The sequence below is a fragment of the Ricinus communis genome, chromosome 1 (genome assembly GCF_019578655.1).
Source record: "Ricinus communis isolate WT05 ecotype wild-type chromosome 1, ASM1957865v1, whole genome shotgun sequence".
NCBI lineage: Eukaryota > Viridiplantae > Streptophyta > Magnoliopsida > Malpighiales > Euphorbiaceae > Ricinus > Ricinus communis.
This window is the reverse complement of record NC_063256.1, coordinates 3,469,047-3,489,155: the sequence shown is the minus strand read 5'-3', so window position 1 is coordinate 3,489,155 and position 20,109 is coordinate 3,469,047. Positions and strand designations below refer to the sequence as shown.

The window sequence follows — 20,109 nt, the reverse complement described above, 5'->3', positions numbered from 1 at the left end:
TAACTAAATATTAAACATCTGTAAATTTCAATCTATTGCAGTTGATATGTCATTTCAGTATCATATAATATATTAATTAGTGCTGGAAGAGCCAAATCTGAAGTAAACAGATCCGCTGCCAATTACCACTACTTGGCTACAAAAATCAAACCAAACCAATTGACATAAATTAAGGGCAAAACCACACCAACCGCATTAAAATAAAAAAGAAGGTTGTGGGTCAAATTTAATGGTTTGTAGCTATCCTCCGGAGTAGCGTAGTGGAACAAGTTTGGCAATAAAATAAGCAAACGACTTCAAATAAAACATAGAAGTTATGATGTGACACACTTTTGACAGGTTCATACATGGGGGCAATCTCCAATTGGCACCACCATTTAAAAAAGCCTCCGCTCATTAAAAACCCAATTATCAAATAATCTCCATGTGCATACCATAATCAAACACGTTTGTTAATTATAGAATCAACTCTTAACATTAAAACACTCCTCATCTCCTCTTTTTAGGAAAAAAAAAGAAGAAGAAGAGAGATTAAATCAAAAGAAATAGGCATTCGACATATCATTTGAAAAACTAAAACAATATTTAAACGTCATTCAGCACTGTGTATGCATGTTTGTTTGTTTGTTTGTTTGTATATTAAATAAAAAAAGTAGCAGAGCGTAGGCGTATGTATTTGATAAAGCAAACAAAAAGTATAAAAAGGGCAAAATATTCTCTGCATTAATTAAATTGAGCTGATTATTATTATTATTGTGAGACTCAGTTTTTCAGGAAAAAAAAAAAGAAGAAGAGAAGAACAGAGAGGATTAATGATGTGGGGCTGTGTAAATGTAGGAGGCTTTAGATCTGATATATTATTATCAGCTCTATAGCCTAAGCAGTTATCGGCAACTGCACGCACACTCACATCTTAAAAGACTAAAAGAACAAACAATATACCCCGATATAGTTGGACACTCACCTAAAATAGTTTCTCTCTCCCTCTCCTTTCCTTTCACCTTTTCTCTTACTCCACCTTTGAATCTCTACCAAAAAACAAAAACAAAAACTGGTAATCTTTTTTACCTCCAAAAACCCTAATCTCTTTCCTTTTCTGTTCTCGGAATGTGCGTTCGTGTATTTTGTTAGCATAATGTCTCTGTTTCTTGTAATGCTTTTGATCTGATCTCTGTTTCGAGATCTGGTGTAGTGATGGAAATAGACGGTTATTTGCATTTGATTTCCTGTCATTCTCTCTTTTTCTCTTTCCTTGTTGTTTGTAATGCGGGCTGATGAAGTAAAAAGGAAAAGGAGAATTTGGAATTCTCATTGCAGTTGCATTTTTCTTTTTCAGTTAGTAAATTGCCAAACAGACCGTTACAGACTTCAAAATTTTTGTCATATTGATTCTGTATTTTTCTTTTTCTTTTTTGGTTCTTTTGACCTTTTTTTTTTGTCTGTTTGCAGGTTGATCTGATTGGTGACTTACTGGAGACTGCTGGTTTGGCTTAGCTTTTACTCAATTGTGTTCAATTATTTGTTTTATAAGACAGTGAAGCCTAATTGGCAATTACAATTCCCTAATATTGTTGAATTGTGTGGATCTTTATTCTCGTTTCGTCACAAGGATTTAAATTCAGGTGCTGTTACGTACCGAACCTGAGTTGAGATCTCGGGGGTTTCGGATGATGCAAGTGTGTTTGTCAGTAACGATCTTGCGGTGAAAGATCTCCAGGAGATTTGTTTTCAATGTTTGTAGGAATTGTCCGGATTCATGGTAACATATATAGAAGTTTATATGTTATGATAGGTTATGGTTTTCGCAGTTCTTGGAGATTTGAGTTAACATCAGTTATTTAGCGGATTCTGAAACTCAATTTGGATATGAGAAGCCCTTGGTTCAATAAACTCTCTCTCATTTTGGGCCCTAGACCACCCTTTAGTTGGTTGCTGTTGTGTCTTATTTGTCTGCTTGCAGTAATTGCGATCTTAGGATCCACTTCTTCTAGTGCATTTGATTCTGCGACTAACACTCCGGTGCCTGATATTTATTCAAATTATAGAAGATTAAAGGAGCAAGCTGCGGTTGATTATTTGGAGCTTAGAACTCTCTCACTGGGAGCTACTCGTCAGAAAGAGTTGGGACTTTGTGGCAGAGAAATAGAACATTATGTGCCTTGTTACAATGTTTCAGCAAATTTATTGGCTGGGTTTAAAGATGGAGAGGAGTTTGATCGGCATTGTGAAATGTCAAGACCAACATACCGGTGTTTGGTTCGCCCTCCAAAGGACTATAAAATCCCCTTAAGGTGGCCAGCCGGTAGAGATGTGATATGGAGTGGAAATGTGAAGCTTACCAAAGACCAATTTCTTTCATCCGGAAGCATGACCAAAAGGTGATTCTGTTATTTCTTTTAAATGTGATCTCAGTCAGTATTGAGCTGCTCTTTTCAAGTTATAAGTTGTTTAATATCTTGTTTTATTTTTCCTTTTGGTGGGTTTTTCCTTTTGGATGAAAAACGTATAGGTTGATGTTACTGGAGGAGAATCAAATTGCTTTTCACTCGGAGGATGGACTGATCTTTGATGGTGTCAAAGATTATTCTCGCCAGATTGCAGAGATGATAGGTTTAGGAAGTGACTCTGAATTCGTTCAAGCTGGTGTAAGTCTTCTTGGCATTTAATGTTTACAATTCTTGTTCTCTCACAGTATAATTTGGTGTGTTCTATAATCTCATGGTAAAGTTAATGACCACAATAACCAAAATGTGATATGGAATTCCTTTTTACCTTTTTAAATGGAAATACGCGTTATATTACTGCCTGTTTAAAGTTTTCATTCACTTTTGGTTACAGGTCCAAACAGTACTAGATATTGGTTGTGGCTTTGGTAGCTTTGGAGCTCATTTAGTGTCTCTGAACTTAATGGCTGTTTGTATTGCTGCTTATGAGGCAACTGGCAGCCAAGTTCAACTGGCCCTTGAGAGAGGTCTGCCAGCAATGATTGGCAATTTCAAATCTCGACAGCTTCCTTATCCATCATTGTCGTTTGACATGGTTCATTGTGCTCAGTGTGGTATTATTTGGGATGAAAAAGGTACTTCTAGGGCCCTTTTGATTGACCTTTTATCTGCTAGTTATTAGACGGGTAGAATTTTGTTTGATGCAAAAGTATTAAAAACCTAGGCTGTAGTTTGATTTCTGCTTTGTTGATTTCTATTGCTTTTTAGGTAATTGTTTTTTTGTTTATCTCTTACTTCTGTATTATTATTATTTAAGATGTTGGTTCCTTTGAGTTTACTGAGATATTGCATAATGTTCATTGGAAAGTGACATCTGTATGGAATTTCTTAATACTTCTGACTTCTACTTGAGTTTAGTCTTGCATTTCTCTTTAAACCTCCTGAACAAAACTGCTAGGTAATAAGAATGTAGAAAATTGAAATTGATTTAGCCTTTGTCTATTATGAATTTTAATAATGCTAGAAATGGATGAGACAATAAATTTTGTCCTTTTGTGGGAGTGTGTAATTGGCATAGTTTCAGTAAGAGTGTTCAAGCCTGATAATAATAATACTAGAGGAAGTGTATAATGTGCATTGTATACTGATCTATCATATACATGTATATTTCGGAGGGCAAGACTTGCCTTTCTTTTATTTTCGAACTATTCCTTGACTTTGATAAATTGAAGTGTCACATTGTCAATGTATGTCCTAATATCCTTGCCAACTTGGGTGCTTAAACATATGGTAAAGAGCTAAGGTAACTATAACTAACCACAAATTTGAGTGTCCGTGCTGTGAAATTGTATCTGTACTAGGTATTATTATGTTCTTATACTTCCAAAATATATCTTCAAAATGACGTTTGAATTTCAGTACTATATGTTGCCTTTTGGGCTCTCTTAGACACACCGTGCATGTTTATCAAATGTGAGGACATGCTTTCTTGTTGCATTAAGGAATCTGCTGTAAGAAAATGTTTTGCACAGCTTTTCTGACACATATTTTGAACAATGCATAACATAAAAATGCTTGCATCACCTAAACCAATTAGTGAATGGTAGAAATGGCAAAAGGGAAACTTGATGGTTACTTATAAATGTAGCCATGATATAGACTATCCTACTTCTTAAGGAATTGTCATGTCGAGAATGTGTATTATTCTTACCTCACATTTTATATGCTTCCTATGAAGCCTTTCTTCCCCTTCTCAGATAATATATGAGAGAAAGTAAATAATGAAAGATAAAACTCAAAGGAAAAAGGTAAAAGTAAATTATGCATGTCTAAGCCAATTGAATTGCTAAATAGTATTCAAAGTATGTGCAAAATAACCATGAAGATTTAATGCAGTATAGAAGACTGTCATTTGGAGATATTTCTTTTATATTTTTTTCAGTTTTCTAATTTGGTAAATGGAAGGGTAACACTTGGTTTCTTGAAAATTACATGGCTTGACTTTCTAACATTAGTTTGATAATGCAGATGGTATGTTCCTCATTGAAGTTGATCGGGTGCTCAAGCCTGGAGGTTACTTTGTTTTGACTTCACCAATGAGAAAACCACATGGAAGCTCATTGAACATGAAGAAGAGGAGCACAGTGGAGCTAATAGAAGATTTAACTGAAAAAATATGCTGGAGTCTTCTAGCTCAGCAGGATGAGACTTTCATCTGGCAGAAAACTGTGGATATCCACTGCTACAAATCTCGGTGCGGATGTTAATCATAATGGGTCTTTCCTAAATTGTCTAAATTTATGAGGCAGCTTTCAACTTTATCTAAAAGGCTTGAATTTATAGAGCTTCCATTTCTTCGAGTTATAAATATGCAGGCAAAAATCATACTAATGTTCTCTCTCTCTCTTCCTTCTTTACTGTAGTAAGCTGGATGCGCCAGCTCTTTGCAATGAGGGGCATGACACTCCAATATATTATCAACCCCTTGTCACATGTATTAGTGGGACCACCAGCAAACGCTGGATCCCCATTCAGAACAAGTCCTCAGGTTTCCAGTTGAGTCCAGATGAGCTTCAAGTTCATGGCAAGTATTGTTTCAAAATACACTTATCTCATCTTTATTGTATGTACAAATTATCTCTTTTATTTGTTTATTTTCTTCCAGTGCAACTTCTTGTCCTTTATTTCATTGCATTAATGAGATTGAAAAAGTTTACCCAGTTACTGTTCCTACTATAGTGGCATAGGGTAGTGAATTTAGAGAAAGTTCTATTTTTGAGGCTGGAAATGTGCTTTCTCTAGACTTGAACACACTCTATAGTCTTGTACTTGCAAGCCTACATTTACATGATATCTTCAGCTTATTTTTTTTAAATAAAGGTACTTTATGTAGCTGTTCTTGGTTGTTGATTCAGTTTTAGCCTTGCAGGTGTTCAGCCTGAAGATTTCTTTGAAGACTTGCAAGTTTGGAGATCAGCTCTAAGAAACTATTGGTCTTTGCTTACACCCTTAATTTTCTCTGACCATCCTAAGAGGCCAGGGGATGAAGATCCATTACCTCCTTATAACATGATACGGAACGTGATGGACATGAATGCTCATTATGGGGGTCTAAATACAGCATTTCTGGAGGAAAGGAAATCAGTGTGGGTGATGAATGTTGTACCTGTTCGGGCTCATAATACACTTCCTCTCATTCTTGACCGAGGTTTTGCTGGTGTTTTGCATGATTGGTATGTTGTCATTTGGCATTTAGAAACTTGATTTAGCTTAAAATGATCTATAAAATTTGTCATCACCACTATCCTAGATATCTCGAAACCTGACTTTATAATTTGCATGCTTATCACTTTGACTCCTCAATAAGACTCGGGCACTTTCACAAATCAAATATTTTGTTATAACTGGTCTATCTATTTGGTGTCGATCTTTATAGATGTGTTAGAAGCTTTGTTGCCTAATCAAGCAATATCATTATTTATGAATCTGAAACCAAGACCTCAAGAAAGATACAATATTAAACATCAGATTGTTGTATGTAATCTGTATAGGGTTTTTAAAACTTTACCTTAGTAAAATTTCTGAAGTCTTTGGACCTTATAATTTCCTTTTACATTGGAGTTTCAAATCAAAGATTTGTGAACTTGTATGATGACTTGTGAGATTAATCAAGCTTTCAATTGTCAGCTTCTGGCCTAGGATCGATCTCTGGTCATATTTTCTTTTTCTCCAAAATTTTATTTGTGCTCCTGTTTTGAGGAACAAGTTACTCTATTGTATTTTTGGGAAATATATTCTCTGCTAAAGTTGCTGAAATAATGTTATTTTATCTGTTGCAGGTGTGAGCCCTTCCCCACATACCCTCGAACCTATGACATGCTTCATGCAAACGGGCTTCTTTCGCATCTCAGTTCAGAGAGGTGCAGCATGATGGACCTACTATTAGAAATGGATCGGATACTGCGACCTGAGGTACTTCTTATTATTTTTCTGGTATTTTCTCATTGCCTATGCTTGAACGATTTGTACAGTCTCCTATAAGGAGCACTCTTTTCTACTTAGTGACTGTCCCTCACATCTTCGAGTTGCTTATGCTCCAATTGTATATCCTACATTCTCTGGCGCTCTTTTATTTTTCTAGATCAATGATTACTTAATTTTCTTACCTATTTAAAATCAAGAAAGTGGTCTTTTTGTTGTGAATTGTTGCCATTGCTCACTTTGTATTCAGCAGTGATCACCTTTCTTCTTTCATGACCCTACAGTAAATTACTTCCTATTCAGCTTGTTCACATAAATAGACTGTTTGGCAGGGATGGGTTGTTCTTTCTGATAAATTGGGAGCTATCGAGATGGCACGGGCCTTTGCTACACAGATACACTGGGAAGCAAGAGTGATCGACTTACAGAATGGTAGTGACCAGCGGCTACTTGTTTGTCAGAAACCTTTTGTGAAAAAATGATTCTTTAGCATCGGGGGTTTTCACCACCATGGAAGTATACAATCTTTTTAGCTCCGGTAAGTCCTAAATATCTGTCTGGGAATTCTAAAAGTTTAACCTTTTGGTAAGGATTTGTTATTTAATATTCTTGTAAGGATGCAGTGAAAGTAATAAATTATTTTTCTTTAATTGCAAGTCTTAGTTAAGTTGAGCAATAATTATAGTTTGCATTTCTCAGCAATAATTGTAGTTTGCATTTGTTTTTTTGACCTCCTCCTAGTAATCAGCACTTACTTTTCTTAAGATGTATTGGATACTTTTCTTTTACTATTTGTTGGTTAAGTTGCTTATCTGTTATTTTCTGCTATTGACACCATGGAAGCACCTAAAGCAGTTTTAGCTGCAGTGTAATGTTTCATGGAATGTTGAACATGGGTTGCATGCGGGGAACTGAACTTATGACACCCGAGTTTGTGCTGCATATAGGAAACAATTCAGTAGTCACACATATGACATGACATAAACTTGAGTTGTTCAATGACTTAAAACCTCTAACTTGAGTAGGAATAGCCGCCAATCAGCAGTCAAGATTCTAACAAAAAACCAATTTCTATAGGTGCTATGAGATTTATTTGTGACATTTGATGAATGCTTTATTGAATACTAGCTTATGTTCTGGAAATTTCATAACAAAAAGATAGCTGTATCTTGAAGTTGACGAGTGTGCTTGTTATTGCCAGGGTATGATCTTTCTGATAGCATCACCATGTGACTTGTGTTCCACAACTAAACCCAGGGAAAGCAAAAACTGTAGAGTAAAAGGGAGGCTGGCCGCAGAAGTAGCCTTGGCAGCATGCAATTTTTTTGTCAAAGCATTTGTAGTAATTCATTCATCATTTTTTCTTTTTGCAAATTCTTTGACCGGTAATCTCTTTCTCTTATCTGTTTCTTTTTTCTTTTTTATATATCAGACACTGTCTCTGTACTGGACAATTACTGTTTTCAAGAGACAACTGACAGGCCACGAAATGATAGTTATACATTATATTCTCTGTCGGGTTGTACTTGAAATTCTAAACTTGCATTTCTTTTGGTGAGAGGCTGGAAGTGAAAGGCTGTAATCAATTTTGTTGTTTTAGCTGTACTTGTGCGAAAATCAGGTCTAAGGTTTTCTAGTAAATGTGTTTATAAAGAGTGAAATCTGAAATATGCTGCTGGAGAGAAGTCTCAAAAACATGAATAGATTTGAAATCTTATATGTTTTGTTTATGTTTCTATTTGATTTCCTTCTCATCTTTTGGAGGAGATTTGCATTCTCAGTTTTTTCTCTTCTACATCCATAGTTGTTTCCGCATGGGAAAGCAATGAAAGCTAAAGGTAAGATCTCTCTCTCATATAGTGAGTGAAGGTCAGGATTTTGATCTTTCACTCTACAGTTACAGAATTACTACTTCAGATCGAACAATAAATTTTGTACTTGTAGAATATATAACTTTAGGAGTATATGTTTGGTTGGGAGGTTAAAGAAGGCCAATCATTAAGAGGTTAAGACTTAATTTTTAAAGGTTTAATTGTTAAAGGAGTTACTTCCTCATAGTTTATTTTTCTTAATTCCTGAAAATAAAAGAAAAGAATGTAAATTTTGTATTTCAATATTAATTGTTTTAAATTATTTTTAATTTATTAATGAATGATTTTTTTCATTTCTTTTTTCTAAGAGTATTTATATTAATTATATTTAAGCACAATATATTAATTATTACTCATTTTATATTATCATATAAGGTTATTATACTTGTAATTATTAAATTTTTTATTTTTGCTTCTGTAACTATTAATTTATTTTTACACTCCATTCTAGACGCATTTCTATAACAGAAAGGAAATTAAAAAGAAAAAAAGAAACTGAAAATAAACTTTGAGCACAAAAAGGAGGATTTATCATAATGATGCATATTTTTTACTTTTGCCATTTTTAGTATGGCTCGTTTTATATTCTATGCCTTTCTCTCTAAACTGATAGTTTCAACTGTTCTGTTTCTCCTCCTCTCTCTAGTAGCCATCTTCTCTCCATATCTCTCTAATATATCCGCCAAATCCATCATCCCAGCCTCCCTCAATTTCTTCCCAATAGTTTCAAACAGAACAACACCTTCCTCACTTGAATAATAATGCAAAAACTTGTTGTAATCGAATCTAGGCACCTCAAGTCCTCCTTTCAGTGTCCTCTCCACATACTTGGTGGCTTCTAATGACTTTCCAGCCTTCACCAAACCTCCAATGAATATCGTATCAAAATTCACAAGTGGGTTTTTCCCTTTCCTTCCCCTCTTCCCTAAATGGCCTTGCAGTAGCATAATGTATGTATGCATTGTAGGTTCACACCCTTTTTTTATCATCTCTCTAAACACTTGTGTAGCTTCACTTGCTTTTCTCAACCTTAGTAGTCCTCTAATCATCCCATGGTACACATCAATACCTGGCTTCTCAATCTTTTCCACAACTTCATAAGCTTCATTAATCTTCCCTCTTGCTAATAGCCCATAAACTAGCGACCCCAACGTCACATTATCAGCTTCAATCCCTCTCTCACGCATTTCATCGAACATCATCTTTGCTTGAGCAATCTTACCTCTTTTGCACATCCAATCAATTACAAGCCTATAAGTAGAAAGCCCCAAATCATCCATTTTCTGTACTCTCATAGTTTGAAACAATTTCATAGCTTCATTATACTCATTTCTCTTAAATAGAGTTTCAATCATTTTCTCGAACACATCAATCCCTGGCTCCAGACCCTCATCAACCATCAAATTCCACATCTTTGAAGCCTCGATCACATCACCTGCATCACAAAATCCTCTAACCAACCACCCATAAGTAAACCCAGTAGGCCTGATCCACTCTTTCAATTTCAAAACAACAAACTTTGCCTCTTCAACAAGCTCACATCTACACAAACTCTCCACTACTTTGTTTAACCTCTCCACACTATACTCACACCCAAATCCATTCATTAAGTGAAAAAACTCTACACATTTTTTTAACTCCCTAGCCGAAGCTAATGTTTTTAAACCAATGATAAAAGTCCTATCATTAACAAAACCAAGTTTGCCCATTTCTTGAATTGTATCCCAGAAAAGGTCAATGTTTCTTGATTTCCCAATAACGTCCAACATTTTATTGAGGGAAACGGAGGTGTGGATGAAATCCGGATGAGTTGTTTGATGCAAGTACTGAAAGAAACGGTGGACGGGACGCCAGGAGTACGGGAATCTGTTGCAGACTTGGAGGAAGAATTCATGGTTGATATGAATGTTCAAAGAGGAGAGTTTAGAATGGAGTTTGGAGTCTGGTGAGTTTTGTTGTTGGTAAAGGATTGTGCAGACTTTGAGAAGGTGGTCTGGGTTAACTGGAGATGGTGGAGGTGGTTGTGGGTGGTCTGATTTGGTGGCTAAGTAACGAAGGTGATGGTGGTTGATTAGTTTTGTGAGCAAGAAACGTCGGCTTAACAACATTAAAAATTTTGAGAGACAGCCAGCAAGGAGTAGTTAGAAGATAACTGATAATTGCCAAACTTGAAAGGTTCTGAAGGATACAAAATAAAAATGGAGATGCAGGGGATCGAACCCTGTACCTCTCGCATGCAAAGCGAGCGCTCTACCATTTGAGCTACATCCCCGATTGACGACATTTTTCATCTTGTAATTGCTTATATATTGTTCGAAAAGAGAATAGAGTTCCATATTTTCTTACCATTCAAAATAAAACTATACATGCTATTACCATAACAGTTTTCAGAACTATAGATTCTCTGGTGTAGGATGAAATTATGTTATTTCTTGTTATTTTCCTCATATTATCATCATTTTTGTTTAGTATCATATAACCTTGAATTTAAGTATATATATATTAGTGATTCTAATTTACTTTTATTTAAATGATAAAAGAAAGAATTAACAATTATTTACCTCTCAAATAATAGAAAAAATACTAAACTAGTTTGGGTTTGTAGTTTTTTTTTGTAATATTAAAGTTTCATCGAATATTCATGTTATTAATTATTATCCTTTTCATTAAAAGTAAATGTAGTTAAATAGTTAATTAATAGAAAGAATTATAGATTAATCATTAAACTTATCAAATAAAGTAAGATTATATTTCTTTATCAATTTAATCTTAATAAATTTAAATATATTAAACACACGCATAGTGCAAGCAATATTAAATTGCTCTATAATTTAATTTTAGGTTAGTAAAATTAAATAAATATCTCTAATTAAACATATAATTTATTTTTGTTAGATGTTAAAGTTAAATAGATTCAAATCAAATTTTATTTTAATTGAATAAAAAATAAATTTTAAACAAATTTAATATTTAATATTTTAAGAATCAAATAATAGTATTTCTTTAATCAATTCAGTTATTTAATTGTATTATTTTTTAAAGAAGGATCACTAATTAAGGTTATTGATTTCATTCTCTTCCAACCTGAATGTCTCGTTTTATTAAAAAAAAATAGAACAAAATATCTCTTGTTTTGTATCGGTAAAAATTTCAGCTATTTCATATCAGAACAATCGAGATTGGAATGAAATGGTCATTCCGATTGAAATTAATAAAATAAGTCGAGACGAGGTAATTTTATAAGAAAAAATTATATCATTGGATTGAATTAAGTAGTTCAATAACATTTAATCTTAACTCAATAGAATTCTTTATTTCTCTATTAATAAAAATGAATTAAATTTAAGATTTCAGAACTAAGAATCTAAAATCCTGTATAATAATCTATTTACTTTATCTATCAACTCATATTGTGCTCTACAGTTTAATCATGCATTCTTTTAACTAATTAATTAAAATATTTTTATAATTTAATTTGTATACTTAATAATAATAACTCAAGACTTATATAATTTCATTTTCATGGCTTTATATAATAAGATACTATTTTATGTCTTAGTAAATTGTATTATAAAAAAAATTTTATTATTGTATCTTAATGTTGTATTTTAATAGTTAAAAATTAAAATATTTGTATATATATTTATATAAAATTTAAAATAGTCTAAAACAGAACGCCGAGTTACCGAAATATTTCATACGGTTTAAAAAAATAAATAAATTATGTAACACATGCTAACCTAAATAAAGAGTAATTAACGGAAAAAGGAAAAAAAAGAAAAGAAAAAAGAGCAGTTAAAATTACCGCCGCGTGTAACAGAAGGGAAGGAAGGGCGGAAGGGTAGTTAATAATTAGGAAAAGGAAAAAGGAAAAGCGCGCAAATTCCTGAATGAACGAAGCAACTAACGGTCTAGATCGGGTCATCCTTCCCCCTCGCCTCATTTTCTATTCTTTTTAACACCCCGAACCACACTTATCCACCATCCTCTCCCTTTTCTTCGCTTCTTCTCCCTTCTCTTTCTCTCTCTCTCCCTCAATCTCTTTCTTCTGCATCTTTTCTTTTTTTATTTTTTCCCGTTTCTTCAATCCTCTTACTTCCTTTTCCCAATTGTCTCAGCAGTTATTATACTTTTTTCTCATCTCTCTCAAATTACACAATGTCGACTGAGAAAGAGAGAGAGACTCATGTTTACTTGGCCAAGCTCGCTGAACAGGCCGAGCGCTATGACGGTACCTATTTCCTCTTTCTTTCATTCTTTCATTTCATTCATTTTTTTTGCGGATGATAATGACACAAAAGTACATTACATGCATGATTTCTTTTAATTTTGTTGTATGATTGCCATATAGATTCAATTCACTTGAATTCTTTCATTTCTTTTCTTTTTGGTTTCAGAACACTTCGATTAAGAAAATATTGCGGTTATTTTCCTTTTTTATTTAAAATGCATCCGGGATGTTTGTATATGATTGATTAATAGAGCTGATTCTTCAATGTCAATTCAGTTGCTCTTCATTTTTAAGACAATTATCATAAGAAACGTTCGTATCTCAAATACAATCACCGGAGAGATAGGTCAGGTCATTAATAGACTCGAGGATAAGTAACTGGACTTATTCAATCCCGCATCATGAATGCTTTGTATCTATATTTATATTATGCAGACATTTGCTTTTTCTAATTTAAATTTAGGTGATATTAAATTGGTGTATTTTCGGTCTCATGTATCAAAGAGAATCATTCTGCATTTACTTGTGAATCATGAATTGTTGTTGTTGTTCTTAAAGATTATTTCTTAATTTATTCAGAAGTACAAGTAATGCACAGGATCATACACATTGTCTTTCTTAGTTAACAAGAAAAAAGAAAACATTACTCGTTGAATGATGAATTGATGATGGATGAAACAGAAATGGTTGAGTGCATGAAAAAAGTTGCAAAACTTGATTGTGAGCTGACTGTGGAGGAGAGGAACCTCCTTTCCGTGGGTTACAAAAATGTGATTGGTGCTAGGCGAGCTTCTTGGCGCATTATGTCTTCAATTGAACAAAAGGAAGAGACTAAAGGAAATGAGAACAATGTGAAACTAATTAAGGGTTACCGCAATAAGGTAGAGGAGGAACTCTCTAACATTTGCAATGACATTCTCTCCATCATAGACAAGCATCTGATCCCTTCTTCCTCTTCTGGAGAAGCCACTGTTTTCTACTACAAGATGTGAGTCATTTTGATCTTTTAAAAATTTACATTTGTTTTTCTTCTTTATCATTTTTACTGATTACTTCTATCTTTAATATGAGTACTAGTTAATCTTCTCTTCTGCAAAACTTGCGATAAAAAGGGGGGTAGAATACTCGCCGAATCAGCCTAGCCTCCTGCTTAATCAATCAGTTTCTGAATGCTACAATTATTCAAATTGCATTTCTTTCATGAGCTTTAAGGAATTAACTAGTACTTGTACCATGCGAAAAAGGGGTACAATACTTTGTGTCCTGCTTAATTAATAGGTTTAAGAGCCACTATTTTTATCGGTACATACTCAGAAGATAATTGTTCAAATTACATTTCTTTTCTGGACTTTATCTTTAAGGTTCTCCTTGCTTACAATTTTGTGCCGTTGCATGTATGAATTCAGGAAAGGTGACTACTATCGTTATCTAGCTGAGTTCAAGGCTGACCAGGACAGGAAGGAAGCAGCTGAGCAGTCACTCAAGGGTTATGAGGTATGTTTCTTCGATTTTTTTTTGGCATAAATACATTCTGTCAATTGATTCTACATGAAAAATTATTATATTGGACAAGCACATGCCCTGAACCTCTTAAAACACAGTGGGCTGTGAGAGGACCGATGGATATGCTAGTCCTTTACAATAAGTGCTCATTGTACATGTAGCGTCATCTATTTTTATATATCATTGAAATTTCCTCTTATTGTCATCCCTGTTTAGGCTGCTTCTGCCACTGCAAACACTGATCTGCCTTCTACTCACCCAATTCGGCTTGGGCTTGCCCTTAACTTCTCAGTTTTCTATTATGAGATCATGAATTCTCCTGAGAGGTTTGTAGGTTTTCCTTGGTTCACCCTGTCCAAAGTTATAGTTGGATAATTTGTTGCACTAACATCAACGATACTTGCTGTAAAAAATTGCAGGGCTTGCCATTTGGCGAAACAGGCTTTTGATGAGGCTATTGCAGAGTTGGACACCTTGAGTGAGGAATCATACAAGGACAGCACCCTGATTATGCAGTTGTTGAGAGATAATCTCACTCTCTGGACTTCTGACTTACCTGAAGATGGAGGTACATTATATACACTCAGTAAAGAGCTCCACATTGTATGGCTATGAGAAAAGAATAAAAGTATTCACTTTAAAATCAAGATCGTGCCAATAAAGAACATGATTCACTGACATATATGCTGGTGAATCAGATCTGCTGCCATAGTGGTGATTTATCTTTAAGGATGCTTGTACAATTTCTCATATTTTGGCAGCAAGAAGGGATGAGTCATGAATTTCTCACTTATTTTGGCATACCATCAAGATTTCTTTCTTTTGTTTTTCCATCCAGTTTCAGTTAATTCATATGTTTCATAGAAGTATCTTTTCTTAGCTTTATCTCATAGAAATTGCATCCGTGTAGGTGAAGATAATTTTAAAGGTGAAGAATCAAAGCCACCTGCAGAAGGGGAGGTGAGTTCTTTTACGGTTCTGCTTGAATGATTGATAGTAGTCTTGCAATAGTGTCATTAAAATGTCCAGTCTGTCTGCAGAGCCAGCATTAAAGCAAATGGAGAATGCTGCACATGAGAAGGGGAGGCTAGAGTACTTTGGAGACAGTGGCATCTTTTTTATTAGCTTTACTTGTGAGCGATTCGATTGGATTGGATTGAAGAAAGTAGGCACTCACTGCATGATGCTATTTTCATTTTGGGATCTATTATAGCCTGATGATCAGTTGATCTTTGCCTTTTTCTTTTTCTTCTTTAATTTCTTCCCCTGTCTTTTTGGTTCTTTTCCTAATTTTTCCTTTGCTTTTCCTTGCTTTACTTTTAATAACTATTATTCCATATATAAAACCTTTTACCGAAATGATGGATGATTTTCGTTGTGCTATGTAGCATAGCTTAGGACTTTGCTACTGTTTTTCTATCTTAATCCTTTTTGCTGGTTTTCTTTTTTCTTCAAAAACTGCAACAAGCAATGATATATTATGCGCTTGAAAGCTAGACTTTATGTAATAACTACATCGTCATTTCTTTATATGATATTGCAATTAAAGAGTGTAATAGGTTTAAACTTTTTCATAACTAAATTTGGTCTTTCTTTTTTACATTAGAAGGAGAAGGAGAAGGAGAGGTGAGACTTGAACTGCAACTATCAATACTTAAATTTTGATCTCATTAATACTATATATATGCTTTTGAGACTATTAGTTAAATCTATGCTTAGATTGGATACAATTAGCCAACCGCAAGACCCCATCTTATGAGTTATAACATTGACATGTGGTTTCACCATTGAAACAGGAGTTTTACAATCATTTCGAATTAAAATCTGACTTCAATTGGAAATTTTGAAAACTATTTGGTGGATAGAAGTGGAATATATATTAAATTTCTCTCCCCAACTTTTGATAAAAAGACAGCTCAAAAAAATTGCATCGCTTTAATGGAAGCTCTAAAACATAATTATTAAAAAGATCATATTTAATTTCCAACAATATCTTATATAATATTACTTTCTAATATGCATTTTGTTATTGTTGTAATCAGGATTCAATTAAATTAAATGAGTAAAAGCATTGATTTCATCGATTAAGGATGAATAAAATAAAATTTAATATATTTCACTTAAAATTCTATGTATCATTTTTTTTTTCTTTTTAATCCATAAGAAATTTAATGGGTCATAAGTTATACAACATGAAATAGCTACTTTTTAGCACTCATATAAAAACTTAGTGCCCAGATAAGGATTTAAATTCTAAAACTTCTACCTCTAAAACACAAACACCTGTTTGAGCTAAATATCAAATATCACATATATTATTTTTTAGTGTTTTAAAATTAAAACCAAAATAAAATAAACTAATATCATGAAAAATTAAAATAGTGTTAAAGTTATTTGAAATGTTAAATAAAATTCTTTTTTTTTTTTTAAAGATGAATACATATAAAACTCAAAATATTATATTTATTGGTCATAATCTACCTTCAAAAACATTTGAGCTTGACGTTCACTTGTTAAAGAATTTTTCTAAGTGATAATACCGATCAAAATAATGTCTAACTAGCTACCTCAATTTTCTTCTTATCTTTTATAAACATATGATGAAGTGGAAAAAAGTAAATACCAAGACTTTCCGAAATGTAAATAACGTAAGCACTAAAAGTTAATACTTATTTACATTCATAGACTTAATACGAAGATAAAGGCATATTTTACCTTATCATAGTCTCAAATTTGAATCCCCTTTCCTTTATTTGTTACTAAAATATTTAATTCCCATATACAATTTTAGAAAATACATTGTATAATTCATCTTAGTTTCCACATAACTTCAAAATGATAAGTATTGCTAATATTGTTTAAAAAGAACTACTTATCAATTAAAACTAAAATTTTATATTTTTTAATAATTTTATCTAATTATTTTAAAATTTTAAAATAGATACTGATACTTTTAATTTATTTTTAAAAATATTTTTCGATGACAATTTTTAAAATTTTATAGTAAAAAAAATGATATAAAAAATCGACTATGCTTACTAAATGAATAATAATTATAAATCAGTAAAAATATTTTACTCTATACTTACTAATATTGACACTAAAAGTTTATTTTAGACTTAGTCACTAAAAATCTCACATATATGCATCCTTTCACACATTTTACATCTAAACGCAATCAAATTTTTATTGACTTGCTAATTTTCGTATTATCAAGCAGAATTAATTTGCCATCTTATTTTTTTCATTATAAAATTTAAAATCGTTATTGAAAGATATTTTTAAAAATAAATTGAAAGCATAGGCATTTGTTTTAAAATTTTAAAATAATTAGATAAAATTATTAAAAAGTATAAAATTCAGAATTTAATTAATAATTAGACATTTTAAAAAAATAAATATCCTAAAAATTAGTAGATGCAACAAACCCACAAGAGATTTATAGAGCAAGTGCCTAACACACTGGCTGACTCCTGCAAAACGATAGGAGAAAAATAGAAAAAAAAAAAAAAGAATTCCCAGAATTGATAGACTAAAATAGCAATAATTAAAGGGAATTCTTTTTCCTCTTCATCAGCCGGCCAGAATATAAGTTAATGATCCAAAACTTAGAAGGCAGTAGCACTTTATGAATACAATGTTGTTGCTTCAAATTAGCTTGCTGTAAGCGCCATAGCTAATCTCTACTTGTATTTACAAATTTATCTTCTCAAATAAAGAAAGTCGAAGTCATATGACATTTGACAAAGACAATCAAGGGGCTATAACTAGAACAAAAATTTTTGAGATTCTGAGCAATATGTACCTCCTCTAAAGTTTCGCTGTTTTTCCTTTTGTTAACATTTTAAGAACACGACCGGGACCAACTAAGCCTAGAAATGAATTGCTAGTTATTACTCTTCCTTGACAAAATAGCTTTGAGGCAAGGAGAAATCTTCTTCATGACCGAGAATTTCTATCTCTTCATCATCTGGTTTCTGAAAGTAAAAGTGCCACCATATTAGCAACATACTCTATAAATGCTTTCATACATGAAAACAGAACTTATATTCATAAGCTATGGTAGGATATGGACAGTCACTCAGATACCCTGTAAACACTCATAGATAAAAACAGAGATGATACTAAGAAATCTAGGGCGGATTGCGGACAGTTATGTTAGTGTTTCAACAGAAGCTATTGTTTGGCACAATTGCAGATGTCTTGGGCCTGCGATCACCAACAAGCGTGTTCAAATCCTGAGAACAACCAATTCATATAGAAATGCTGAATGGTGAGACTTCTCAAATTCTCTCTTCCAAGAGTATTCTAGTAAAATTACATTTCAATAGTTACAAGTGTATCTATGGACAACATGTTTGTCCATTTGATTGCCATCAAATGATTCCTGATATTCGGTTTTTCATCAATAGCATTTAGTACATGCATAATGGAAGACGTACTTTTCGTTGATATAGAAAATGAAAATGTATAGGAAAAGCACATAAATTGTTGAATACCAGCATTTCTATGTTGTAGAAACGATCCAGCAATTGCAGGACTTCCTCTGGAGAGAAGTGTCGATCAAAGCTGTGATGGAGTCATCAAAATATGAATAGTATGTAATAAAAACTTGAAAGCTGAGCCAAAATGGAAAGGAAACAGAGATAGGCAAAACAACCTTTTACGGAGAAATTCCATTAGACCAAAAAGAACAAAGTGTCGATGCATGCCTGCATGGATAGAATTTGTTGAGTGATTATCTGAATTTCAAAAGAGACAGATCAAGCAGACCTTAAACAATATCTAATAATTCTAGAAAACTAAATCTAGAGAAATAAGAATGAACCAAACCATCCAGAAACAGCAAAGGAAAGCTACAAGGTGTTAGACCAGACCTCAGGACTAAATGTTGACCCATTAACCACATTGATTCACTCAACAGAAACACCATAGAGCACTTTTGATTTTACATATAGACAACTACCTTAGTATCTCAACTGATAAACCAAAATCAATCCTCTCACATCGCAATTAATCAATAATTCAGGTGCACTAATTGATAGTATGAAACAATTATTGATCACTCTTACTTAGAAGAGTTAATTCTTGTTTTCTTTGTCCTTGAAATAACCTAAGCCATGAAATTCAAACAGCAACAGTAATAATAACAATATTATGCATCCAAAGTAAATAAGAGAATTAAAAAGAGGAATATGAAAAGACCAGCCTCGAAGTTTAACAGGAGGATAAATTTCAAGAGCTTCTAATAGTCTAAGCTCCAATTCAACCTGTGATTGCTCCTAAAAGAAATTCACCAAACAAACAAAAGGGCACGGAAATTATTAAATCCAGCAAGCAAACATAATATATGCAAAATAAAATTTATATAACATGGAGAGGGAGAGAGAGAGAGAGAGAGAGACCAACCTTAGGGAGAGAGGAAGCAGAGGAAGGAGGAGCTTTACATGGAGAATGTACGGACATTCCGTCTTGTTCCTCTTCTCTCTCCTTGCCATTAACGCCTCCTCCTCCTTCCATCTTCTTTTCGATTGCAAAATTTTGAATTAGTTTGTATCAAATGTCAAATTGTAACTGGATTTCCAATTTTGGAATTTGATTTCTGTATTTGTCTCTTTGCTAGGGGTTTAGCATTTGATCCTAAAGGCACTTGAGCTGAGCTGAAGTTGTTTGTTTCTATTCTTTGGGCCTATTGGACTGGGCCAGTTTATAATATGCCCATTTATGTTGTGAGACTATGGATTTTCATGTGGGCTCAGGAACTCAGCATTATCTTGGCCCGCAAAGTATTGAAACAATATATTTATTTAGTTCAACGTGTTGGGTTGACTGAGTAGAGCCGTCGGATAGCAAATAGCAATAGCGAGCATCATGATGTGCTGTTCTGTGCTGCCAAAATGGATACGAAAAGCTGACGGGAATTGCGACTATATGCCCATCCGCACCATACAATACGTATGCCATCATGCGGCAGACTACAGTTCCTTTTCTTTATTATTAATTATCGATTCTTTCAATGATTAAATTGTTCAGCAATCATATAAAGTAAAAGTTCCTTTTTTATCGTTCATTTCAACTG

General features: G+C 33.3%; 4 protein-coding genes and 1 non-coding gene across 7 annotated transcripts; 2 read left to right on the top strand and 3 right to left on the bottom strand.

Annotated features, from left to right (window-relative positions):
• The first annotated feature begins 599 nt into the window (after positions 1–599).
• Positions 600–7,938, top strand: LOC8289165 (probable methyltransferase PMT5). 2 transcript variants are annotated; one of them, XM_015729060.3, is made up of 10 exons: positions 600–1,054; positions 1,450–2,378; positions 2,510–2,645; positions 2,839–3,079; positions 4,473–4,698; positions 4,868–5,028; positions 5,374–5,677; positions 6,284–6,416; positions 6,758–6,963; positions 7,627–7,938. In XM_015729060.3, the coding sequence occupies exons 2-9, from the start codon at positions 1,867–1,869 to the stop codon at positions 6,905–6,907; spliced, it is 1,863 nt and encodes a 620-aa protein (XP_015584546.2). In that variant the 5' UTR covers positions 600–1,054; positions 1,450–1,866; the 3' UTR covers positions 6,908–6,963; positions 7,627–7,938. The 2 variants fall into 2 exon arrangements, with proteins under 2 accessions (XP_015584546.2, XP_048234857.1); XM_048378900.1 differs by lacking the exon at positions 600–1,054 and adding an exon at positions 1,066–1,335.
• Positions 7,939–8,792: 854 nt separating this feature from the next.
• LOC107262427 (putative pentatricopeptide repeat-containing protein At1g26500) lies at positions 8,793–10,571 on the bottom strand. Its single transcript, XM_015728211.3, has one exon. It carries the CDS (start codon positions 10,402–10,404, stop codon positions 8,884–8,886), a length of 1,521 nt encoding a protein of 506 aa, XP_015583697.2. The 5' UTR covers positions 10,405–10,571; the 3' UTR covers positions 8,793–8,883.
• On the bottom strand, positions 10,496–10,568 carry TRNAA-UGC. The gene has a single exon. It is a non-coding gene; the product is annotated as a tRNA-Ala (tRNA).
• A 1,696-nt stretch (positions 10,572–12,267) lies between the features above and the next one.
• On the top strand, positions 12,268–15,389 carry LOC8264729 (14-3-3-like protein GF14 iota). The gene is made up of 7 exons (XM_002512047.4): positions 12,268–12,527; positions 13,209–13,515; positions 13,934–14,021; positions 14,247–14,356; positions 14,450–14,598; positions 14,941–14,990; positions 15,071–15,389. Exons 1-7 carry the CDS (start codon positions 12,455–12,457, stop codon positions 15,080–15,082), a joined length of 789 nt encoding a protein of 262 aa, XP_002512093.1. The 5' UTR covers positions 12,268–12,454; the 3' UTR covers positions 15,083–15,389.
• A 2,230-nt stretch (positions 15,390–17,619) lies between these two features.
• Positions 17,620–19,692, bottom strand: LOC8264728. Of its 2 annotated transcripts, none has more exons than XM_002512046.3 (5): positions 19,440–19,692; positions 19,240–19,312; positions 18,691–18,742; positions 18,530–18,599; positions 17,620–18,007 (listed from the first exon to the last, which is right to left on the bottom strand). In XM_002512046.3, exons 1-5 carry the CDS (start codon positions 19,548–19,550, stop codon positions 17,924–17,926), a joined length of 390 nt encoding a protein of 129 aa, XP_002512092.1. In that variant the 5' UTR covers positions 19,551–19,692; the 3' UTR covers positions 17,620–17,923. The 2 variants fall into 2 exon arrangements, with proteins under 2 accessions (XP_002512092.1, XP_025015696.2); XM_025159928.2 differs by lacking the exon at positions 17,620–18,007 and adding an exon at positions 18,014–18,268.
• Positions 19,693–20,109: the final 417 nt, after the last annotated feature.